Source organism: Numida meleagris, chromosome 1 (assembly GCF_002078875.1).
Source record: "Numida meleagris isolate 19003 breed g44 Domestic line chromosome 1, NumMel1.0, whole genome shotgun sequence".
Classification (NCBI taxonomy): domain Eukaryota; kingdom Metazoa; phylum Chordata; class Aves; order Galliformes; family Numididae; genus Numida; species Numida meleagris.
The window spans coordinates 13,832,660-13,858,774 of NC_034409.1; the positions used below are offsets into that span (position 1 = coordinate 13,832,660).

General features: G+C 42.8%; 1 protein-coding gene across 5 annotated transcripts in view; it reads right to left on the reverse strand.

Moving 5' to 3' along the window:
• ATXN7L1 (ataxin 7 like 1) overlaps window positions 1-26,115 on the reverse strand; it is a 109,524-nt gene that overhangs the window by 21,074 nt on the left and 62,335 nt on the right. For 2 of the 5 annotated variants that reach the window (XM_021384571.1, XM_021384572.1), the window contains 2 exons: window positions 8,022-8,244; window positions 694-977 (listed from right to left, as the gene is read on the reverse strand). In XM_021384571.1, the coding sequence (XP_021240246.1) occupies window positions 694-977; window positions 8,022-8,244 (507 nt within the window). Of the gene's footprint in view, window positions 1-693; window positions 978-8,021; window positions 8,245-11,626; window positions 11,650-12,855; window positions 12,879-13,647; window positions 13,797-26,115 lie in introns of those variants that run through there. The other 3 variants (XM_021384573.1, XM_021384575.1, XM_021384574.1) reach the window with 3 other exon arrangements.

Here is a 26,115-nt window from a genome sequence, read left to right on the forward strand (position 1 = left end):
TGACAATTTGCACAGGGCCCAGTGCCCTCAATGCTGCACTGCCTAAGGCCACCCGAGGCATTTCCACCTCTAATGTCAGCCCTTCAACCCCATCATCCGGCCTTCCAGAAAAAAACAGACCCCCACACTGCCATCTTCTTACTCCTCTCACATGTGAATTGCGGGGGAAGAAGGGGAGGAGCCAAACTGTGACATTCCTAACTCCTCCAGTATTTCCCATATCTTCCTAGAATTTTCCAGTATTTGTTAAAGAAATTCACAATTTGGTGGACAACCCCACGTCCTAAAGCTCAGCTGTGCAACTTGGTCATGATTGCACTGAAGTCACTCAGCCTAAAAATATTGTTTTTTGTTGTAAATAAACAGATATTATACAACAGATTGGAGAAGCCTTATATCTTTCTGCTTTAATGATTTTACTTCTTTAAAATTTTACATTTGACCAGGTGGCCAATTGAGAAATGCATGAAGCACTCTACTTTCAAGCTAAATGGAATGAGTATTTTGAAAACAGTTTACACATGCTACAAGTTTGAAAGCTTCCCTTTTCTTATGTGTAAACTGGCATCTTCCAGCAGAAAGATCACAACTAAAACAGGCCACAGCATTTTAGTAGCATTTTATTTCTGAGCTATAGGAATATCAGTAAAGAAAGGTGGACTACATCAGAAGGTGAACTATGACATTACTCACCTGAAAGTCTTTTGTAAGGCTTGTTACTGCTTTTAGTGCCATTTTGGTGTTTCTTGTCTATTGATGGAGCTATAATTCCTTTGCCGTTCAGAATCTTTTCTGGTGACGGTGGCACTGACTTGGATGTCAAACCAGATTTAACCAAGGTTGGAGCAGGTATGGTGGATGAAGAGGCTGAGGAGGAGGTGATGGTGGTAGTGGTCGCAGAATTCATTTTAACATTGGCACCATCTGCCTTCACTAGGTTAGGAATTTTCTCTAGACTGACTACTGGAACAGGAACACTGCAAAACCAAAGAAAAATATTCACGTTGCATTTTCTGTATCACAGATGCACACTTCATTAACTCCTTTCCACAGGTAAAAAAGATTTGATGCAAGTGAAATAGCATCTTCAGACCAAAACGGAATACTTACTATCGTTACTCACTACTTTTGCTCAATCAAACCTTTACAAAACAGCCATTTGTAAAGCCTGGCAATGGAAAGAATTATGCAAACAAAGTTTTTGGTTTTTTTTTGTTTTACAGATACATTTCCCCACTACTCATAAACAAAGTAATTCTTCGGTGCCAATAACATATATACCCTTAAGGATACACTCTTATGCCATCACCACAAGCAGATAAGGGATACGTGTACGCTGTGCTAAACTCACCACGATAACAAAGCAGTGTGCTAACAACGCCAATAGTTTACAATAAACTTGAAAACAATTCATTTGCTCAGAATGACATAAAAGGTCTGGAAACGAGGAGAAAAGAGATTTTGAGCATGGAAATCTTAGTAACAATCCCTTAAATGTAACATAATCCTCAAAGAAGTCAGCATTACTAAAATGTATTTTTAATAAAATCTGTGAACTTATGAATACCTTCGCCTCACTTAACTACTGAGTAGCACACTTGTGACACTAACACAAGTTATGTTCTCAGTCTGGTAGCAAATTTGCAGCTGGAATTATAGAAAACTTCCTTACTCTGTTGTATCATAAGTGCAGAAGTCAGCTGGTCAGAATACAGAGCTGACTACAGGAAGATGTAAAGTGCTGGTCAGTATGGAAACAACTGAACTTACTCATAAAACGAGCACTGCAGGACTCCGCTTTGCTTTCAAACAGATGACAAATTTGTTGAAAATAGGAGAATTTATCTTTTTTTCTAGATCAAGTAGTTTTACGAGATAGAAACTATACATGAACTAGATCCAAACGTATCTTCACATTCAGTTTATAATGCTTGTCTTAATTCAAATACTGATAACACAGTGAAAGGATGAAGCAGATCTGCTGCTCAGGTAACACAAAGGAAGTTTATCTGTTTTGCAGTGCGCAGAACCTAGAGCAAGACCTAGAACACCTGTGGGCTGATCAGTGAAAGTGAGCCAAGCTCAAGGGAGCAATGCTTTGCTTCACTTTTGTTACAGACCAACAAGCCAACCTCAAGAACAGATGCAACTACTCCTTATGCATTTCACTGCAATGTAGAAGAAAAAAATATTTTGATATTTTAAGAAAGACATTCTATATGACTCCACGCAGTCTGCAGTAAATTATTTCAGATTTTAGAAGACACAAATGATAATTTCTCTCTCTTTCTTGAAGTAAGTGGGCAACGCACACAACTTTAAAGAACTCCCGTTTCAAGTCAGCACAAGTAAAGAGGAATCAATAACTGAACTCCAAACTGGAAGCCGCTTAGGACACGGCAACTGCGATTGACTACTACTGGCTAAAAAGGTGAATAAATCACAAATGTTCCCATTTATACTTTATGGCTCAAGAGAGTTCCTTTTCCAGACTAGGTTTCTTTGACTGAAAACTGAGGATATTTCAAGAAGTTCATTTTTTATCACATTTAAAAAGCAATTTTTGCATAAAGACTTTGTTCAGAGTTAGTAAAGATAGTGGCTGCAAGGAGCAATTAGAAAAGTAAAATACAACAAATAGAAAAAGAGAGGAAGGGCACGTGGCAATGCGTAAAAATGAGAGAAATTAAGGTAGAGAAGATTGCCAAAGATATGTGAAAATGATCTGTGTTAATATGTATTCAGTAAAGATAAGTTGTTTTTCCCTTTTTACAAGAAAAATCCTACCAACAACAGCAGTATTAAAATAGTTACCAGTATGTGAAGAATAACAAAAGTGTACAGTGTTTCTTCGATTCTAAGAAGGAATTCTGACAATGCACTTCACTTGGATAAAGGTATTTTTTGATTCTTTCAGTAACTGTACAATTCTGCCTGAAAAAAATGGGAAAAAAAGCTGGGCAATGTGGCCATGAGCTGTCAAAGAGCTGAAGAGAGACATTCTGATCTCTGCACATTAATTTCTAACTGAATACTGGAATATTTGGCAACTTGGGGAAGATAGCTGAGCTGTTGCGTTTGCACTGAAAACCTATGCGAGAATATCTCGGAAATAATAATGGAAAAAAGTAATAAAAATAAATTGATAAACAATCTGTTTGTATGGTTGTACTGAAAAGCAGATCTTAGCTCTGGAACTCTGCTTGCACTTTTTAATGAGGTTACCAGTGAAGCTGACAAAGATAACCATGAAAATGTTCCAACTCTCAGAAGGCATTCTAGAACACAAATAAAAGCACTTTAAAAGTAAATGTTAAACACCTGAAAATTAGTTTTTGGGGATTTCAATGAGGTCGTTTGCTAGTGGGATATTTAGCCACCATCACCCAATCAGAAAACTTCACTAGCTTTTAGAAATAAATACCAGATTACATTTTCCCTCGACGCTGATGCCACTGGCAATGTGAGTAATGAAGAGACAAAAGGCAAGTAGCATGGATTGTGCATTCATTCAAAGAAATATATGCCACCAAATGTAAAGTTACAGATGAAAAAACAGGGATAACACAAGGAAAAGCATACTGGAAAATAAGGACAAAACTACTTAGTGGTCACGGTGGATAACAATACAAGCTTTTTATGGGACTTCGTGATCATACTGAAAGAAAAGGATACAGCAAATAAGATTAAGGAGCAGATTTACTTTTCACGTGCCCTTGGTTATACTGATATTGGAGCGTGATTTCCAGTTTTGTTGACCAGTATTCAAAACTGACGTCAAAGAATGAGAAAGGAACCAGAAAACGGCTACAGATCTATCTGAGGCCTACAGAAAGCACTTCACCATGGCAGGCTTCAAAAGCTTACCCTCATTTTTAGACAACATATTTCCTTCTAGTTTCTCATTTTCTTAAACACACATTAAATAAAAGCTCCTTCAGCAGGGCCTATGACACACTCCTCAAACAAGGACATATTTCCCTCCTCAGCAACCTGTGATAATTTCTTTCACTTCCAAGCTATTGCTTTTCACATCATTCCTAAGCAAGGAAAAGAGTTACAGTATGCCACAATACTCGTATCTCCTCATTACCTATGTTTTCCCTTCTTCAGGCTTTGTTACATATTTTTTTCCTTGTTCTAATGTAATTTTGCTGGTTTGGGGGAGTCACTTATTACTATATTCATTCTAAAATTTCACCATCTGTTCAACTCTTCTTTTAAAATTCATAAGAAAATTCACAAGCATTAAAAACTGTACAACACTGTTGCAGTCTACAATCTGGGAGTGCCTCTAAGATGTAACAAAGCATTTGTGATTTAGGGGTTAGAATATGTGGCCCAACTCAACTCTTCTGAATTTTGTTGCATTAGGAATATCCTTATATCTTGACAAGCTTCCCTTTTTCAGCTTTTGTATGAATAATGTATTTCCTAAACACAATGAAAAAAAGGCTAAGGGATGATTAAAAAGATTCTCGTAAATGACACTTCAAATTGTAAATGATTACCCACAGGTATACCTCTGTGATCCTACTACTAAAAGACCATGCTTGATGAAAACCATGAAATTTCCATCTCATTTCCTTCATTTTCTGAATTTCTGGCAGGTAGCAGCTAAGCCTTGTGGAAGGAGGTCAAGGAGACTTACTTCAGCTTACAATGACAGAATCACTGAGGTTGGAAAAGACTTTCAAAATCATTGAGCCCTTTATCCCAGTTCTACAGTGCCTCAGAATCATGGTGTGAACAAGTGGACGCCCTGTAGCATGAGGGCAGCTAGACCTCGCAGGGAGCGCAGAAAGCAAAGCAGTGTCCTTCAGGCACCCAGGCTGGAGCCAGGACAGCTCCAGGCAGGGCAGCCAGAGCCCATGGGCCCCAGGGCAGCAGCCCTCTGAGAAAGGAAAAAGGACCGAGCTGGAGAGACAAGTGGCACCAGAATGCCTTTTACAAATGGTATCTGGGCTATTCTTACTAATGATGAACTCTTGTTCATTATTATTAATACTAACAATCATCTTATTCTTTACCTTTTTCTATTTTCTACCATTTTGCTGTACCTCCTACAACCTCGAGTGCAAGCTGCAGAACACTGGTTTATTCCTGCCTTGCGCACACTGCAGTCATGCTCCAGCATTGCTCTAGCCTCTGAGCACTACCGGATTAACAGCAATGATGCTAGAGAGACACAGCAAAAAAATTAGAGCTCAGAGGTATTTCCAGGTAATGTATTCACAATATTCTTCCATACTCCAGCTAGGGAAGGATTAAGACAGCAGAGACAAAACCAAAGCCACTCCTGATCTCTTTCAGCTGAGCATTCTGATCACGCTTTTTAAAGCATTAGCCGAGGAGCCCTCTGAACCACTGCAGTGCATCTCAGGACAAGAAGGATGCGAAGAAGAGAACGAGCTGCCAGGACAAGGCTTAAGATGACGACTCAAGCAAATCAATAGTGAATTAAACACTAGAAGAGCTGGGTCTACATGCAGGCAGGTGTGACAACGGATGTACTGGGCCATGGTGTTGCAGAGGCCATTGCTACTAATCTTGCTAATGATAGTTTCTACATCACTACTAATCATAGCACCTAAAATTTAAGGGATGCTGAGAAAAATGCTAAAGAATCAGGTAAGTGCAACAAAGGTTATTCCAGGTCTGGAAAGCAATCGTTACAAGCAATGCAGTTCCTGAACTAAGCTAACCTATGCAAAGTAAATATTTGTGGCAATTACTACAATGAAATGGACAAACTCAGTGAATAACTGGAAGCTTCTGAGGATGATAAACTAACACATGGATACATGATGAATTCTGCTCGTAGGTCTTCAGACAAAAGTATTTTTTGGTATTTCTTTCCAAAAGATAAGGAGGTGAAATTTGACAGATTGAAGACACAGGTGAATGGAAGATACAACCTTATAATGAAAAAGAATTACGTTTGAGAATAAATTTATCTTTACAAAAATGAGACCTGTTGAATATTCTATGGAATTCTAAATAAAAATGATAATCCACTAAAGGGGTAGGACAACTCTTTCTTCATTAACTGATGTCTGCTTGCTATGAACTGTGACGGTAATCAAACTCATTTTATTCTCTAAAAAGCCATGTAATCTAAGGCACTTAACACTACATTTTGAAAGACAATTTTATTGATCTCCATTTCAGAACGCTAGTGATTTGTTAAGATTGCAGTATTGTTAAGCAGCATATACTTTATTTCCCCCACTGGTAAACAGAACCACAGCATTACCTCCTCACAGAGCTGCAAGAATTCTGTAATTTATGAATAGATCTAATGACATATTAATTGCCAAATAATTAATAGACCATTACAACAGTTTTAAACAACTCAATCTACCTTCTTAATCATCCATAAATGTTTGGGATGTTCCTAATAATGGGAAAATAACTGGTGAAAACACACAGTTATTTTGTTCCCTTTTGGCTTTTATTGACTGACAGAATGCCATCTGTTGCCAAAAGAGAAGATGCTGCTTACAGCTTCACTTAGATGCTGAAATAGATATGGAAGTTGTTGTCTAAAACTAGGAAACAGGTTTATAGTCAACAGTATTAATGCTCTGAAGAGCTTTCTGAATTTCTTTTAATTAGTTTAAAAAACATGCTCTCGTATAAATATCCTCTTTGACATTCACAACGAAAGGTCATTATTCAAGCAAGAATATTTTTAATAGTAAAGGAGGCCCTTATATGTTAACTAAAATAGCCTGTACCTCATCTGTGCGTGTAACCAAAACATCCAGAATTTCTATTTTCAGATTATATGAAATAACTATCCACAATGTTCATCATGCTTATAGGAATGGTGGGTTCAGATTTAAAGGAAGATGAGGTTTATTCCAGTGCAAGGTAAATTCTGTGGCTAGGCAGATTGTGCTATCTTTGAAATCGTACTGAAGAGTGTATATTTCCAGCAGAAAACATGAGCTATTATTTTAACATAATAAGAGTTTATGTTTGTCTCACTGGTCAATGGTTCGCATGAAATTATTTATTGCTTTCAGGCAGTCTAAAATCATGACCCTTTTATGCTAGACATTGTATACAAAAAGAAAAGATATTTACGCAGCGACTAGATAAAACTTGATGTAAAGAAAAAGAACGATTATCTCAAGTTCACAGACACAGAACTGAGGCTAAGGAGACAAAGCTGTTACAGCAGCCTGTGCACAAGCAGGAACTGAACCCAAAACTCCTAAGTCACCAATCCAGTGACTGATTCACAACGCATCTTTTCTGCAGATAACGTAAGAATTACTAGTTTCTTAAGGGATGAAACAATGACCCAGTTCTGCTCTCCTTTACGTTTTTGCAACTCTGCTGCTATCATCACAGACATGGGAGGATGAGGCAGGCCATTTCCAAGCCTGTATGTGGGTATCTGTCACAGTACGTGACGCAAGACTCCCACAAAATAATGATTTTTGCAGCCAGAATTTTTCTTCTGCCTTCTTATAAAGCAGCACACATTATCAAAACACAGAATGAGCTCCAACAGCAGCTGCTGTTGAAGATAAATGACTATAAACGGCAAGTTTTCATGAACACGAGCTAAGCCAGTATTAAGAACTCTACAAAAATTATGTGGCTGATTAAAAGCATCAGTTTTAAGGGCTGATATTGCGAAGGCAGATGGACCTCGAAGATAGCAAACTGCCCAACATCGCACTTGCAACATGCATCTCAGAAAAGCCGACATTTGAAGGAACATCAGAAGAGTAAATCGGTTCATTTTTCCTTTTCATATATATATATATATATACATATATATATCACCTTTATGTATGTGTGCACATACATACAAATATGTATATATATACAAATATATATTTAAAAAAATATTTTAAAAACATCCTATTTCCCTCCTTTAGGAAATCTAAGGGCTTAAACGGTAAACTTAGGAAACAGATTTTTTTTTTTTGTGATCATGAACTACACATAGGTACTTATTTTCGAACACCAACAGCTCAGGTAACTGTTCTTCTGGTACTTACCATGGTTTATCCCTCGATACTTTTGAAGGAAAGACTGTGTGCTGTTTGCTACTGGAGGTAAGTAGATTGTCTTTGGGCGTTTTGAATGGCTTTGAGTTGCTGCTGACAGGGTTATGGCCGCTGATACAGGATTTCGGTTTCATCTGTACTAGGGATGTCCTGGAATTGCAAGCTGGAGAAGCTGGAGAAGGGGAAGGTTTGCACATTGAACCGTGTCTTCGTTCTGTAATGGAAAAATAATAAACTTTAGAGCATTTCATAGGCTAGAAGAAAATAAAGTTCAGAGAAATTTTTCCTCTCTATTCTAGTTGAAAAGGGTGGATGTCACAGGGAGTGACATGGTCTAGAATGGTCACGGGCATGGGTTGGTGGTTGGACTACATGACCCTGGTATTGACTGGTTGGACTACATGATTATTATCCCTGGTTGGACTACATGACCCTGACCATTCCAACCTTAATGATCCTACAATTCCATGAAACAGCGCAGTAACAGACCAAGAAATTTGCCATCACACAGCAAAGTGTCCTGGTCTAAAGCCTCCCACACTGAAAGCAGAGTCTGGCTGGGTACTGTTCTCTGGGCCTGCCCAGCATTGCCATGTCAGCCAGGAGCAGTGTAAGGCAGCAATGGCAACCTGCTGCAACAAGGAAAACAGTTACATCCACATCACAAACCACACGCTCCCTGGTTTGATATTTCAAGGATAGCTAAGAAAAATTTTCCCACGGAGAATCAAAACATGACAATTTGTCTGGCATCTCCGCAGGTAAAAACTTGCTGGGAGAAGAGGGATTCATCCATGATTAATTTGCAATAGGCGAGTACCTCAAGAACAAAGAGAAATACTTAAAATACATATGAAGAATATATTCGACTGTTCTTTTCACATCTTCAGTGACTAAATAAAGGCATTTCCCATTAAAGACTAGGCACTTCCATATCTCCATATCGAAGCTTCAACTACAATTGCAGAAATTCCCTCAAGATTCTCCTGTAATAAGAAGAATCAAACAGTCTTACTCATTTTCAACAGAAAAAGCAGCTCCCCTCACCCCCAAATACTGGTTTTCACCCTGCCACAGACCTCAGCACACAGACTCTACCTCCAGAAGTCCTTTGCAGGATGCAATTAATACACACTCATTTCAGGACTCATTTGTGTAACACCCACGGAAGCTATGCATCTGTCTCTGAAATGCTGAGTTTTATTCATAGAATGTTTGTTTAGTTAAATAATAGCTATTGTTTTAAGAATTACCAACCTTCCCAGCAACTATTCAATCAATTTAAACTAGCTCAATAAAAATGTGTGATTTTACCATTAATGACTTGAGGGCTGATGAAACTGCTGCTTAACTAACAAAACCAAGCCACGTATGAAGTGAAACCTGGAACAAACATGCTTCTCATATACAAATCATGTAAATTCAGGATTAACCACTCAGATCTTCACCATAGCTCCTGGTGTTCTCCACACTGACTGTCCTCTGGTAAACCATATGTTTGATACTGTCCCGAACGATATATTTGGAAATTAAATACACTACTGTGTTATTAAAATTAATATTCCAGAAACACAGGCATTCAAGATACCGGCCATCTAAAATTATATTTTTAAGTCATCTAAGTATCACATGCCATAGCAGGGTAATTTTTAAGAGTCACCTTTCACTGGATTTTTGGTCAAGCTAAACACTCGGAGTTTTTCCCAAGACAACTTTTTCAATTCATTAATTCCTGAGAGCAAAACAGTGCGTTAACTTCGTGGCTTTTGTTTTTTCAATGTAACATACAAAATGATAGGAGAGCCACAGCACTAACACGGCATTACAATAACGTGCATCCTCCTCTTTAAAATAAATGTTTACCTAGAAGATAAGGAAGGAAAAGATCACAAGATTATTTGTTTTATCTCTGTGTGTCAGATCGGTGGTCAGTTTTGCAATCAGAACTGACTGCTGCATTTGGCGTTTCCTTTCATCTCCAAACTACCCAATACACAGCTACTGAAAGTCCTGCAAGCTTCTGACACTTATCTGAGCACTACCAGCGTTACTCAGCTTCTCTTGAAACCTCCTAAGTGCAAAATGGAAATTGTGACCACTCTGAACTCATACAGAAGGAAGAATGTGAACAGTCGGCTCTGCATGGTCATCGATGGCATCAGGCACTGCTGCGGAAAGGAAAATCGACGTATCTGCTCACGTGAGGTAACATCACTGCAGCATGAGCAGGAGCAGACAGCAGACAACCGCAACTTCGCAGGGCCGCAGAGGAGGGCTGCAGGGAGAACCGCTCCCGGACGGGCACAGAGAGTGGGGCAGGCCCTGCAGTGGGAGGCCAGACCGCCAAGGTGCGAAACCTCACCAACAAAGCCACGTCGGGGGTGGGGGGCATACACTGTAACTAAATTTTGCTATATCCCTCGGCACGCTATTGTGTTTGGCTCTTGTTTCTCTTTTTCTTTCTGTGTGCGTGGGTTGGCTGTGCTTCCCTATCAAACTCAATTTCCTGGTCACACCGCCTCTACAAATTTCTACTAATTTGCCTATTAACATTTTACTTGTTGTGTTATTGATCTGCTGTCACCCGCCCTACGTAATAAACATGAATGTAAGACATTTACAGATCAGACAGCCTTTACAAAACGAGATATTCCTGTACTGGCACATCCGGCATGTAACTGGTCAGCCACATAACAACCTGGACACTCCTTTGCAGTTGATGCGCAGACAAATGACACACAGCGGGGCAGCTGAGCTCATGCACACGTGGCTGTGGCCATAGCTGTCCCTGCTTGCATGAGTGAATGGCACCGTCACCAGAGAGACACGAACCAAAAGTAGACTGAAAGTTTCTGCCCCACAAAAAAAGAAGTGCAAGACAAGTGGAAATCCAGTTACCACTCATAAAGCAACAGTCTAAACTTCACCGCCATTCCCGCTGCTTCAGAAGCATGCAATGCTGTGAATGTGCGCCCATTTAAAACACAAGATAACTTTCTGAATACATCCGAATAGATGCTCTCACTCCACAAAAATAACAAAGCATTTTCTGTTTTTCTTCCCCAAATAGCAGTTGCTGTCAAATCCAGGAACAGAGAGCACGATCAAAGTTACAGTCCTCTGCCCCGCACTAATCCTCCTGCAACCTCTCAGCTGTCTCAGCGCAGCCCCTGCGGCAACTGACGAGCAGCATGTGACTGCTGCTGTCAAACAGTTAATGTATTAACGACACGAATCTCAGAAGTTCAGCACGCTTGCACTGAGTTAACTGCACTTCCCAAAGAATCAATTTCAGATCAATGTTTGTTGTTTCTTCCTGTTTCGGAGTTGAGAAGCTCAATGCTACATATTGTCCTAATGCGCATTTCAAGCATCGGTAGCATTGCATACGATCTTAAACTTTTCCAGGAGATTCTCCATGTCCTATGGAAACATGGATACCGTCCAACTTTCTCAGCCAAATCTGAATTGTTGTTGCTAGATGTGAAGTCCTTATGTTGTTGGAGACTTAACAGTCCCTCAGTCTCCAGGGCTTCTCTCCCTCATACTCCCTTTCTCCTCCTCCCTCCTGTGTCCCACACGACGCAGCCCCCTACCTGTCCCCAAACCTCGGCTGCAGCTGCCTGAGTCCTCTAGGTCTGGCTCTGAATCTTTAACTCCACTGGATCTTCTGTGACTGGCCACCAGGGAATACTAGCAGCTGTTTTGCAGGAAACGCCACATCTCCTTCTAATCACACGCGAAAAAGCAAAGCAACAGAAAGGCAACATGATCTCCAGATCTGCAAACAGCATGTGGGAAAAGAGACAAAAACACATTCTGAAGTAGAAAGAATCTTCTCTAGTTTTTGCCTTGGCTCTCACATCAGATCAAATGCCCGCTTAGCTCATGGCAAGCGCTAAATGCAACACCTCAGCACTAAACGCACTGCCAGTACATTATGCCAAACACGTGCCGATAGCTGGACTGCAGTCGTTATGAACACAGAAAAGATCTTTACACAACACTGAAACCACAGACCTCTCTTTCTTGGACTACACACCAACACTATTTGCAGTGCATCCCTTCTTACCCAGCCTGCTCTACTTAAAATTCACCCAATCAAGGGAACAGCTTTAGCTCACAGTTAGCGTCCCCTCCGCTGGCAAGACTTAGAAGGCTGCACAGGAAGGAGTCACGGGACAGCTCGGGCGCAGAGGAAGATGTGCCTTTGGTCTTTCAGTACTGCGTGCAGGTAGTTCTAACAAAAAATCCCTCTAACGTTGTCGGAAGAGACGCGCCAGAACTCTGTCAGCAACAGTCATTGTGAAACACAGCTCTTGCTGAGCACGGCCCTGCTTCCCACGCGCAGGAGGCCTGGAGCAAAGCTAGGCCACGAGGAACTCGGTGAGCGACATGAGGGACTACGGCTCAGGCCCACGTTTGGAAAACACAAGCAAAACAGAACTGCTAGAATCCAGACACGTAAGAATGCTATTTGCTGTTAATAAACAGAAACGGTGCAACGCCATTCCTTTCAAACTTATGATCACCACAGCACTCACATTTATAGCCCTTTAATTTAAAATAGCATAAACTAATCAGACCGCCAGTACACGATATGAATATCGCTTATCGTTCCCCGCTCACAGTATTTAAGCAGACGTTAATGCAATTTAGTATCTCGTCCACAAGTGACTCTGTTTCAGCAACAGAGCCCGGTGTTATGAGCCCGTTACTTATGGTAACGCCATCCAACACCTATGTACCGATTACAGGTTTTCTATTTACAGTATATCCCGAGGTGTTTTGTTACACCGTGCAGAATTGAGCAACGTATACTTACAATTTCAGCAAACAGTAAAGGGAAACCTTCCACCTGGTACTTATCCCAGTTCAAAGTTTAAAAATGCACTCAGCATTAATTCTAATCAAACCAAACCAGGAAGAACACGGCACATGCCCGAGAAGCGAGAGCCAGCACGCAGCACGCCGAGCGAGCCGCCCGCTCGCAGAAATGTGTCATCCCGCAGCAACTGGCAGCTGCTTCGTAACAAGAGTTCATAAACACCTTGTAAGCACTTTCATTTTGCAACCGCCGACTAAAAAAAAAAAAACCTAACAAAAGGCAGGACGTGCGGCTCGCTAAAAATAAACGCAGGCTTGGTGCTAACCAACTGCAGCATAATGTCGTGAGAGTGAAGGGCAACTTTACCAGCTTTCTGGGCAGAATATTACCCGGAGCACAGCTGAACCAGTGAGGAAACCGTGCCCGCGAGGCGCTCCTCCTCCCTGCAGCGCGCTGCGAAGGAAACGGCACAGCCAGTTTCATTTTGATACTTCTTGTAAACTGACAAAGGAAACACACCGCCAGCTCAACCCCGGAGCCGACACACTGCGCAGAGCGCAGCTCAGCAAGCGCAGCTTCAATCCAGGTCAAATGACATAAGCGGGAAATTATCAAGTGCTAAAATAACCGCCCTTCTGCCCATGTTTATTTACAACAAACACGAGCTCAGCGCTCTGACACAAACCCACCGAAACGACTCTCCGTTTCTCAAAGCCTACAAGCGCGAAGGGTCGGCAAACTTATGCAAAACATCCTGCGAGGAGAAGAAATGTAAACCGAGCCACTTACAGCGAGGAGCGGGCTGCCAACTTAATCTGATTCTACGACGACTGTAAACACGCACTTTGGGAAGGCGCAATGATTCACGCTGCCGCAGATGCCGTCAGAGGAGCGCGGCATTCCACACGCGCTGCCGGCAGAGGATGACCTGCCCTGTAACACCGCGGCCCGCGCGCGCCGCCTGTTTTGCCTACAGGCACTTGCTGAGCGCCGAGTTTCAGGTCCTACCAGTCGGACACCAGCGCGGGGCCCGCGCCAAGAACAACACGCACTGAAGGCGGCTGTGGGATGGGTTTTTTGGGGGGGTTTTTCCTTTTTTTTGACTGTTGATACAATTCAAAGTTAAGCGCACAAACGATCCGAAGTGCAAAATGGAAAGCAACAAAACCACGGGTGCCTACTTACACTCTGGTTTTGTTTGGCTTCGTTTTTTCCTCTCTTGACTCGGGAAACAGTGAGGGTGTTTGAGTCTAACACAGCGGGACAAGCCCGCTGCCTTCCTGAAACACCTTTTATTTGTGGGATAACTTGATAAGAGCCAGGGTAATTACATGCAAGACAGAAGGAATAATCTCTGGAATACCACTAAATTACTCTTAAGTGGCCAAATCTCTTAAAAATGGCCAGATTCCATAAAAAACACTCAGCGTTTCCCAGAACACTTATTTCTATTCAATAGGAAGTGTAAAAAAAAAAAGGAAGGGTCAAACAGAGCTCCACCACAGCACAAAACCGCTTCCAATAGCGGAGTGACCGCGCCAAATGCAAAGCAGAGCTGCTGGCTGCTTGCTTGCTCCTTCTCCAAGCGCTCCGAGACCCGCAGCCCTGAGGCACCCCTGGAGTAGCAGAGACGGGAGAATGACAGCACGGCGAAAACCCTGCCCTGCTGCCAACATCACGCCTCACATCGCGGCGGAAGAAGACCTAGATGTAACTCCGGTGACAAGGCCCACTTCTTTAGCTATAAAAGGGGATACTAGCAACGCAGGGTATTAACCTGCTAAAAAAAGGAGTTGGAGATTTAGGTAGGAATTCATCACTTGTTATAAAGACACAATTCTATATGTGTAATTCGTTCCTTGCTACTGCAGGAAAACCACCTGGTTGGCTACCGTAACTCACAGCTTTTCTCAGCTCAGCAAGACCAGAAATCCCTGGGCAAAAAAAGACAGAGCAAAGCAAATGAATCATATGTAAAATTTTTTGGCTTTTTGAGTGATGCTCTCCTAAAGAAGAGTGAGGAGAGCTCTGGCATGGAGATTTCCAGCTGCGCTGGAAGCAACGCTCTGGTAGCCCACCATAAAACCTGTGAGACATTCTGAACTGCACGGAGGGTGCGGGGTTAATGTCATCCTACACCCCACACTCATCCCACAAGGACAGCCCTCACCTGCCTTTTGCATGGGCGTTCCATCACCTGCACTGACCTCCTAAGTTCTCTGGCAGCCAAGCTACGGTACTTCCTTCAAGCAATGGTAGTACCGCAGACAAGCAAGAATTTTACGGGTGATTTTGTGGCTGTACGTGAAGAGAAATTTTTAATTAGGGTATTTGTTGGATGTAACAAAACATTACGTTTAGCGCTGAAATAAAATGTGAGGAGCAGCGGTCTAGTTTATTAGATGCACAAATTTAAAAGCAACTCATCTATTCAATTCCTCAGGCACAGGACTTCAATAATTTGGCTCCAGACACACTGTTGGAAATGATGGGAAATTTGCTACGACCAGCCCTCACGGTTCTTACTGAGTAACAGAGCTCTTTCACTGGGCCTGGGGCAGATCCTTCCCATCTAGGGTCATCTGGAAATACATGTTTTTATTTATTTACTTGTATTTCTCAGGTAAAATACACCACTGCATCTCAATCTCCAACTTCAACAATATTTACAAAAGAAAGTAATTTATATATATTAAAATTTTAGGAACTCATCAGATGTTTCCCCTTATCTGTGACAGGACTATTAGAGAAAACAGGTACTTCTTCAATGTTTTACTTTATCTAAACAGAGATAGGACATTTCTTTTCACAGCTAAGAGAATCTAAGCCACAGAGGAGTGAGGATGGACAACTGAGGTGGCTGGCAGGACTCCACAGTGAGCTCAGCACTAGATGTCATATTTTCTCCATACTCAGATCAAAACTAATGGGATGAATGGTACTCAGCTCCTCCTACAAAGCTGAATGCAGTCACAAAGGGTTTTCAGGTAACTGAGCTAACGGTACTAACCACATTACGGATATTACTAACAGTCGGAGTCAGATTTCCAGCAGTTAAAAATGACTGCTGTACAGATAGAAGGTAAAGCAAATATTACAGCAAGATGGGCCATGTTTAAGCAGCATGTGTATTTCAGGACTCTGGCAAAAAAAAACCTAACAACAATGCTGTACTATGTAACTCAGAGGAAACAACCTACCACCCTTAGGAGACTTATGTTCATGATCAGTTTATATGCACAGTTTCATGCCAGAGTTTACTCAATAACCAGGTTACTTATTTCATTCTTCCTTAGAATAATCATATACAGAAGTGGTAGGACTACTGAAATTAGCTGAGAATAATAACCTTGCAATGCTTGGGTGTAATTTACTACTTAAATCTTCTGGCTTTTGGAATCCCAAACCAGCATTTTCATGATACAACATATTTTTTTTCCTCTGTATTAACAACAAGCTGTTCCATAAACAGAAAAACAGTGAAAAACAGTTTTCTAAAAATCCATGGCTTTGCTCCCTACGTGTGCTGCACCTTGATCGCCCCGAGCTGCCCTGCTGTGCAGCACCGCTGCTATCTTATCCCATATCCAGCACCCTTTGTGTTCCCCCCAGCCCCCAGGAGACAGTCTGAGCTCTACCCGGTCTAGAGGTACATGGGCGACAACTGTCAGAGCAAGAGTGCTGCTGCCACACAAAACGCCATTCTCTAGGGGCACGTTAACGAAGGTGTCTCTTCACAGTTGCTGATTTTCAAAGAATCACCGAAACTGTGCATCTTTAATGCCAGATCGGTAGGGAGTTAAAAATTCTGAGGGAAAAATCAGTGTAATTGGATGAGCCTTGCTGCTATTACATTTATTTTTCGGGAAACTCAAGTTTACATTTTTACACAGTAATTTCACTTGTTTTTCTGTGTTTGTCACTCCTCATGGATATTCCCCAGCCTCAAACGAAACCCCTTCGGATATTCTGACAGCTTTTGAAAATCAAGTTAACCAAACAGATCAGCCCAACTGGGGACTACAGGTTTGTTTTGAGATTTTAATGAGCTTGTATTTAAGTTTCATTCTGTATTACGTTGCCTTCATAGCAGGTTTGGTAAGTGTCAGTGCAGAGTTTTTTGTCTCATTCCCAGTGTTTTAGGTAAATCAGCTCCCTCCACTTTCAGGCAGATAATGTGCCACAAATAACAAAACCTATTCTTTAGAACACTGCAGGGATATCCACGGTTTATAACCCCGTATTCACAGCCTCCAAAGGGAAGTCCAAAAGAATTTCTGAAGAGGTCACTTATTCATGTTTCTCTCACTACATACAATTGCACTTACAAACACAAACACCCAAACTCTCAGCCTTCTACAGAAGAAAACTGCGAGCAAACAATACTACAGACATACCCAAACTGCAGAGGGGTCTCTGTAAAGGCACTTTGGTAGCTGTTCTTTTTCTCTCAGAACCTCGTTAGTTCTACTCTTATTTGCAAGTTAAGATGTAAAAATACGGTTTCTACTTCAACTCGCATCATTTATAATGTGTGGCAGTGCAAACTAAAGAAACTCATCCCTAAGAGCACATAAAGAGATGTAAATCAGCTCAGGAGAATCCAAGCGAAACGTACTTCTTGTTCTACCTCTGAACGCACGTCTAAACCATTCCTCACTGCAACTAACTTCATGTGTTACAAATGCCATGCTTTGGATAAACGATGTACTTCCCATCACTGCCCTGAATGGAAGAGAATTTTATGCGTCTATGATTTTAAATGTCACTTCTACTTTACAGAAATGGTATATTTCAGACGGGCCTTTACTCAGTTTTTTCATGGTGCTATATAATCATCAACAACTCAAGGCGCCTACAATGTTTGGCAGCATGGTCACTATGTCAGACGCTGTGTGAACCAAGATATCTTCCCAGGCCATGCAGCACTCGGAGCAAGGATCTCAGTATAAGGCATTCTGAGTTCATTCATCTACTCGTGCTGACTCTGAAATGTGGCAGAAATGGCACAGGAGAAAGACACAGATGATGTGCACTCCAGCTACCTACCAAGGCGCATCATCTCCACAACATGACAGTCGTGACAGTACAGCTGTGCAATTCAGCTTTCCCTCCTACCACTTGCAATACCTCCAAGAACTTGTCATTCAGTTCAGGTGGTTTCAACTTTCTGTGTATCTTCTCAGAATCACACACACTGTATTTTACAAGAACTTTCTGAATAAAATGAATGTGTAGGAACTCACCAGCTGAAGATAAGTGATGTCTTTCCTATGAGCCACTATAATTACTTTACCGTAGCTACTGACATAAGCTCATTGGGAAAAAAAAAATCACATTGTTAAAACAAAGCATAGCTCAAGTCAAAATAATTCTTGCTAATTTTAACATGGACAGTAAGCAAACAAACCAAAATCATCAGAAGTCCAACCTGCAAGGAAGTCGACGTGAAGGAATCAGTTTTTCCTGAAAATATTTAATAATGAGGTGCAGAACAGGAAGTCTCAGAGAACAAGCATACAATAAACATCTTTCCAAGGTATCATATGTTTGATATGTAACAGCTGTTTTTTATCTAAACCTCCAGAGTCAGTTGGAGCATAGGCAAAACATTCTGGGATGACTTTCCTATAGGGGTTGAGCTGGCTTCATCCATGCAAGGTGTAATGCCACATCAAGTGGGAAGAATGAACAGCACAACCCTTCGTCAAGAGAGGAAAGCAGCCTCTGGTCAGTCAAAAAATGATTACAAGGGGAGTAAGTTTGAGAGCCAACAGGAAGAGGAGAAAACATTTTAAAGGGCAGGGCTGCAGTGTGTACAGATGAGTTATTTATAGAGTCAACACTCAATTACCCGTGGCCAGATTATCTGTACCAGAGATGCAGAAACAAACCAGCTCCAGTTGGGCTCATTAGCCTACATGCAGTTCAGTGCAGACATTCCCACACTTCTGTGTTGGCGTGGCTCTGGAAATGTTACAAAAACTTTCTTCCAGTATAAGACTGAAGTCCTTACTGATCTAAACTGAGGTACTCTGGGTGTCTATATGGCATTTCCAAAGGCAAGAACATTGGCAGAAATGGCAGAGACTCCAGATGAAGCCACCACCTTGCAGCATCAGCCCCGTGCTCCCACTCCCAAGAACTTTTACTAGCTCAGGCACAACATCAAGGCAGAGCTGGCTGCGTGCATTCCTGCCAGCCTGCAGCAGGGCTGCGTGCTCCGCCTAGGCTCCAGGAAGCTGGGGAGCACGGTGCAGACGAGCGCAGGACACTTGTGGCAACACAGGAACAGGCAGCAGCCAGCACGGCAAATGCTAACACAGCTGGGATGGCCTCTGTGCAGAGGGACTGAGCTGTGAGATCACTTAGGATCGTGATTTACAGCCAGGTAATTTAAACCCAATATTCTAAATGAGGGAAAACTTAAAATACAAGTGCTTTCCTAACTGTAGGAAAAACAAAGCGACGGATAGTACCAATGCAGATTGAAGCTGTTTTCCTGGCCACAATACCAAAAGTGTAATTAACAGTGAAATAAAAAGGTAGCCATGGAAGGAAATGGAAAAAACCCAGCAACATGACTTCCTACCTGCCAATTGCTTCCTTTGAACCAGACAATTTGTGCTCATGCTACAGGGCTGAATCCTCTCCCACTCGTCAGGGGACAGAAAACTCCAGAGAAGCATTATGCTCTTTAGATCCTTTCTGAAGTTGTCCCTCCTCATCAAAGTGATGGTGCTACAGCTGAAAGAAACCCTACTACTTAGAGGTAACAAGAGGTATTTAAACTGTAGGAACTGGAAGAGTTTAAAAATCCTTTCCCCCCCCCCCCCCCAGCTATGGAAGCAATTTGACCAAAGAGGCAGGGAAAGGACAACACGCAGAATATTGGCATGAAAAATCTCAGCTATAATCAGCTGACTCCAGCCTGATTACAGAGAAAGAACTAAACTCTCTATTTGGCAAATTGATCACAGAGCAATTATTGCTGTGTCTGCCAAATGGTAGCTAGAGACTACAGCAGATTTAACCATCAATGGCTAACACACGAACCAAAAGTAACCACGCCTGAGCAATCAACCTTGTCTCTAAATACTAAGAGGAAAAGATTTATTTAGATCTGAAAACAACAATGTATAGCACAGAGATGTTGTTTAAATTCTGAAACAGAAATAATTCAAGAAAAACAACAGTTAAAAACTAAAATTCACTCTATTGTTACTCATCAGAGAATTCAGGATGATTTAGTTGTTATGAAAGCTAACAGCAGTGGAAGTTACAGAAGGTTTATTGTCCTTTACTGTTTTATCTTAGGACACAAAATTTATTCTCATTATTAGGAACTAATATATGTATTTTGGATGGTATAACATTCAGAAATCAAAAATGGAAAACACTTCCTGCTGTACGGTATTTGCACGTCTTATGTACCAAGGTTTTTTGGAAGTATTTACTAATCATGAGAGCATCACAAGCACTAGAAAGGAATGGACTCAACTACTGATAAACAACTGGGAGTAACAGACTTTGCTAAATGTTCAGTGACTCATACCAGTGGAAGGTTTAAAAGTTTTCGCCTCCTATTTACTGTAAGAAGGTAAAGGCCAACACTCCCCTCCTCCCTGCTGCCAAATGCCATTGAACTAGGAAAGACCAGAAATGCAAAGCCTACAGCATTAAACCACTGCACTGAAAAGTCTCAACTGCTGCGAGGTTTAAGGAAATGCACCAAAGGTATTTCCCCTTCATGTGGTATCCCATTACAGCAAACTTCAGCCAATAGCTTCCAGGTAAACCAGCTGTTTATCTGTCAAGCACACACTCAAACTGTGCTTAAATAAATTTTCCGCTCTGTTACTGCTCCCCCTGCCACAAAATAACAGTTCTAACCAGGAACACAATTAGCAGCATGTAAAAGGCTTTCAGAGAACCTCCAAGGTAGTACATGTTGAAGGACAATGACATGTTATGGCCTGAAAGCCCCGGGGTGAAGAGTGGAGGCTGGCATTGGGCCTCATGCATGCTGCCACAGTCACACTGTGATCATGCAACTTCTGCACCTGCTCTACCTCTTCTTCAAAACACTTCTGGTTCACCTTTGGTTTCAACCTTGTATTATATTAATATGGGACTGCATTAGGTGTAGGAATGGAAAGCAGGCAAGCCACATAACTTAACCTTGAGTCCTTCAGTGAGAGCTCCTCAGACCGGAGCTGCTGCTGGGCCCTGCTGTCCTGTCATCTGGGGGGCTGTCCCCTGCCACCTGGGCTCACCCCGCCTTGGGGACCTCACTCTGCTTCACCATTCCATGCCCATCTGCCAGTCACAAATTTTATAATCAGTTCTTACCCCTCTTTCTGGTTACACGGTTCCAACAGCTCATCAGTCTTTCTGAGAAGAAACGTCTCCTAATATCCAGCCTGAACTCCCTCTGGCACAACTTAAGGCCATTCCCTCTCATCCTATCGCTGTTACCTGGAAGCAGAGGCCAACCCCCACCTCGCCACAACTTCCTTTCAGGTAGCTGCAGAGAGCAATAAAGTCTCCCCTGAGCCTCCTCTTCTCCAGACTGGACCATCCCAGTTTCCTCAGCCGCTCCCCATCAGACCTGTACTCCAGACCCTACATAGCTTCATCGTCCTACAGAGCAATACTAGTCAGAGACCTCAGAACATTTCAGGCTCTACAGAAAAAGTTCAGTTGGCAGTCACAGACTTCCACAGATGTGGACAGATACCAACTCCATTGGCTGACGCTGGTCTCAGGTGAGCCAGTAGGATCCTGTCTTCCGCTGGAAAAATCCATAGAAGTTTTCTAGCGTCACTCAAACTTGATAGTTATAATCACTTAAACATAACGCAATGGAGATAGAAAACTTCTTTCTCCTTCTAAATGTATTAGCACACATAGCGGAAGGCTGTAATCAATGCACAGAGAGTAACGGAGCTGCAGTCCACACTACAGCACAGCAGAGCAGGAGCGGTAATGCCAACACGAAGACACGTGCACAGCCCTGACAGCCTGCAGGTAACCCTCGTCCTACCAAGAACTCCAAGCTGAGAGAAACCAGAGATATTTAGAGAATAATTCTGTACTGCGAAAACATTCACTTTCTTTTAACTTAACTTACAGAATTCAAACCATATCAAAGCTCCAAAAGCAAATGCTCAGTAATTCCCCTGCTCTTTATTTAAAAAGCTCTACGGAATTTACATAAAGGAGTCCATTACGAAGCTGACAGCTGCTAATTCAGGAATTTCCCAGACTGTGTTTAAACTGCTTCAGTACCACTGTCACGTTATCATTCAATTAAAATAAAGGTACGAGTGATGTTATTTCTGAGCCACCGCCTATTGCCAGCGCCACCAGCACAGTCTGCACCGTGTTGTGCCACACGGAGAGACGTGAAATAAACGTGACAGTGCAAAACTGAGGGCATACGAATACATACTATGAAAAAGGGCGAAATCCCGGTAACCCCTCTGCACGCGGCTCTGGCGGAGGTTTCTTTCTCTCTCTGTACCCCTCTGAGGGGCAGCGACACGGCCTGCGCTGGAACTCGGCATCAGCGCTCAGACTGCGGAGCACCGGAGCAAAAGCGAACATCGCAGAGTATGTGAGATTCCAGGTCCGCAAGCAGCACGAGCGATCGTTATTTGCACAGCGCTACGCTGATACAGTTGGAAAAAGAATCACGGCGCAGATAAGGCCGGGGCCAAAGTCCCGCCGGGAGCCCGGCGGTGGCACTTCCCGATTTGGGCACGCCGCCGCACGGCTGCCCTGCCCCGCCCGCCGCCGCAGCCCGCACGGGAGGCGCCGGGAGACGGAGCGGCCGCCGCCCGGAGGTACCCGAGGCGCGCAGCAGCCGCAGCCCCACGCCGCGGAACGGCCGCGCCCCGCACCCCGCGCGGCTCCGCCCGGCGCCGTGAGCGCCCCCTGCCGGAGCGGCCGCCGGCGGCAGCAGCCCGGGGCAGCGCGCTGTAAACAGGCGGCCCGGCGCATGCTCCCTGCCAAGGGCCTGCGCGGCGTTCTTCAGCCTCCGTCGTCCGACTGACAGCCAACAAGGTCCCGAACGGCAAACAGCCCGGATCTGGCGCAGGAAGGGCCAGCGTTTCCGTGTTCTTCTGAACAGCTGGCAATTGCACAGAATGGCAGAATATCCCGAGTTGGTCTGGACCCACGGGTCTCACCAAGCCCTGCTCCCAGCTACCTGCGGCAGAGAAGCTGCTGGACTGCACCCAGAAAGCCATCCCAGAACTTCCATTTGCAGCATGCCAGCACAGGACCTCAGCTTAAAGCAACAGCTGTGGCCAACTTGAAATGCACTGACAAATGCAAGCTCACCTCATAAGGCACTTACAACTGTCTTACAACTTAACACGTATATGTTTGCACACATGTGGAGCTCTGTTCCCCCCACACATTCAGCTCAGAGATGGCCCTGGAGCCCTGTGTTCCTCAGCTGCACACCCTCCCACCTCTGCAGGGTCCTGGGGGGCAGGCGAGGGAGCAGCCCCCATTTACCCGCCCGTCTTACAGAACCCTCTGCCAGAGGCCCTGGTTCACGAGGCAGAGGCTGGGCAGCGCGAGCAGCCAGAAGCAGTGCTCCCAAAGATCCGCTCAGCAGGGGCACTGCAGCTCCTCCTGGTGCAGCTCCAGTGGAGCTGAAGACAGAACTGGATATGAGAGATCCTGAGCCCCAGGGCCCGAAATAGAGCCCAGACAGTGCAAATGGAGCCAACACCTTTTTGAAGGTGCATAACCTGTGGTGATGGGATTTCTTCCCCCCCTCTTGTTTAATTTCAGTGTAGGGCTTGAAGTAAAAACAAACACACACAAAAAGACACCAAACCCCACAACAAACAGCGCACTTGGGGCATGAGCCTACCTGAGCAAAATAATACTAAATGCTTCTGGGATTTCTGAATGGGAAGCATTCACTATGGGTATGCATCCCTCACAGAAACCAGATTACAGAAGCCAGGGATTAACGAGACAAAATAAAATAAATATGAGCAATAAGCAGGAAAGAAACTAGCAATGGGTACAGAAGTTAACAGGTGAGTAATACTAATATGTAAATAAATAACAAATAATTAAGTAAAAACATTTAACAAACATTTTGGAAATGTCTGGAAAAAAAAATCCAAGCATATATGCACATACAAAGATGAGAGAAATTAAAAAGCTTAAAGAATCTACAGGTCATGTTGCTTACTGCATCACTTATGGCCAGGATGTAGGTACTGCTAATAGCTACTTGTGTAGCTCAGGCAGATGCGTGCAGGGCAGCTGGCAGAGCACCCACTGACAACCCTTGGGATGCAGCAGCACTGCTGTACAGAGAGTGGTGCTTGCTGCCTCATGTGACCGTGTGATAACGTTCACATCCCAGTCTCTGAATGGCAAGACACGGCATGGTTCTGAATGTTTAAATTCTAACAGTTGGTAATGTTAAGGAAGAGTTAACTTCCATGTAAAAGCAGAACAACCCACCAATTCTAATTCAATGCGTAGTAGCCATGCAAACAGCCTAGCAAAAATAAGTTTAAAATGATGCTTTCACTACCTGAAAATAAAAAGGCACTATCTGAAAAGCAAGGCTGGTATTAGCTTTTGTTCAAGATACATCCAGGAGGTTGTCCGTTTTCCATATCTTAAAATAAGGTGCCTTAAGTGATCCATCAAGAGACTGCCTGAACCAGCGCTTCAGGAAGTGACAACCAATGCTTTCGTTTTCAATCTAAAAAGGGGAATCTAGCAACAGTATCACAACTCTTACTTAAATGTAAGAGAACTTCTTCAGTAGAGATGAACACTCCAAACATCTTCCTTATAGATGAACTTCCTGTAAATATTTTTCTTTATAAAATGCTGTACTAGGAGAGATAGCTTCTGGTAATGACAGACAAGATGTGTACTCAGTTATTTGCAAAGCACTGCAATGTAATTTTTTTCTCTAGAATCTTAATACAGAAATTCTAGCTACAGAACCCAGAATCTTTAAGAATGTTGAGAACAAAACAAGCCAAGAGTGAGAAATACAATTCATTGCAGATAACAAAAGGGATTTTTTTAAATTTTACTTAAGATCCCTCTCTGTGCTCGTCTTGCAATCTCACAACCTTAATTGAGCGGCTAAGAAACAAGGAGCAGCAGAAAGTGATTCCTTTGCAGCCTGCACTTTTGAGACTCTAAGTGTGGCTCAGGTAAGAGTACTGCTATGTAAAAATGAAGCATGAAGGAGACTGCCCATTTAGCAGTGCCTTGGTGTAGACATGGGTGCTTTTAAGACTGGTTTGAAAAGAAAATCTCACCTCTGTAGCTAGGTTTGGACTGATGGAGCTGGCTTTGTCCCTGTTCAGAAAGGGCAATATGCCAACGCCACTTGGAGCAACTTTTTTTTTTTGATGCTGCGCAACAGAAGAATATTCCTATGCAATTTTCAATAGAAGGACCCCAATTTTAAAAATAAGAACCTTTCTTAGCACCTAGTACACGGAGACTGCTGAGTCTGCAACGTGTTACGGGACTAAAACTTTAAAATGCAGAAATAACAGTCCAGTCTGTTGGGAGTATGTGTGCTTCTTGCTGAAGTTCCGTGGGCCTAAAATAGTGACAGAATTAATTTTATTTCCTCATAGTGCTAGGTAGGTCAACATGCAGGCATTTTTTTTTTTCCACCCAGCAACAAGGCTACAGCTTCAGCAATCCAGCACTGGCAAAAACAACAGAGCTGACTTCAGGCAAAAAAAATAAACCTGACACAGAATTGAAATACCAGCTCAAATATATGAGCAGCAGCTGTATTAGGCGTTTCAATAAGTTTTTCTGTAATTACATATTAATCTCACTCTGAAGCCCAAAACAGGTTTCAAATGCTTCAGGGCCATGGATATCTCTGCACCAGTGGAAGGAAGAGGAGTTTGGAGCAGTGTAGGTCAGAACACTTGGGAAAGCCAAAATTCTACTGATTTTATCTGCAGAGATCATCTCGGGCAAATTCCTAAAGCTCTAGCTGATCATTTGCGCAGACTACTGGTAAAAACTGTCACCGGGTATCTTATCTAACCCATATTTAGCAGGGAACAGATTTCTATGAATTCCCAGCATCCTGACTCGACAACTCCAACAGATCAAGCATCTGATCCGTTTTTCAGAAACGCACTCTACCAAAGCTATGTTTGCAGCCTATAAAATACTCCCAATGCATCACAGGCCCTCATAAACAAATCAAACAACTGTTACTGTACT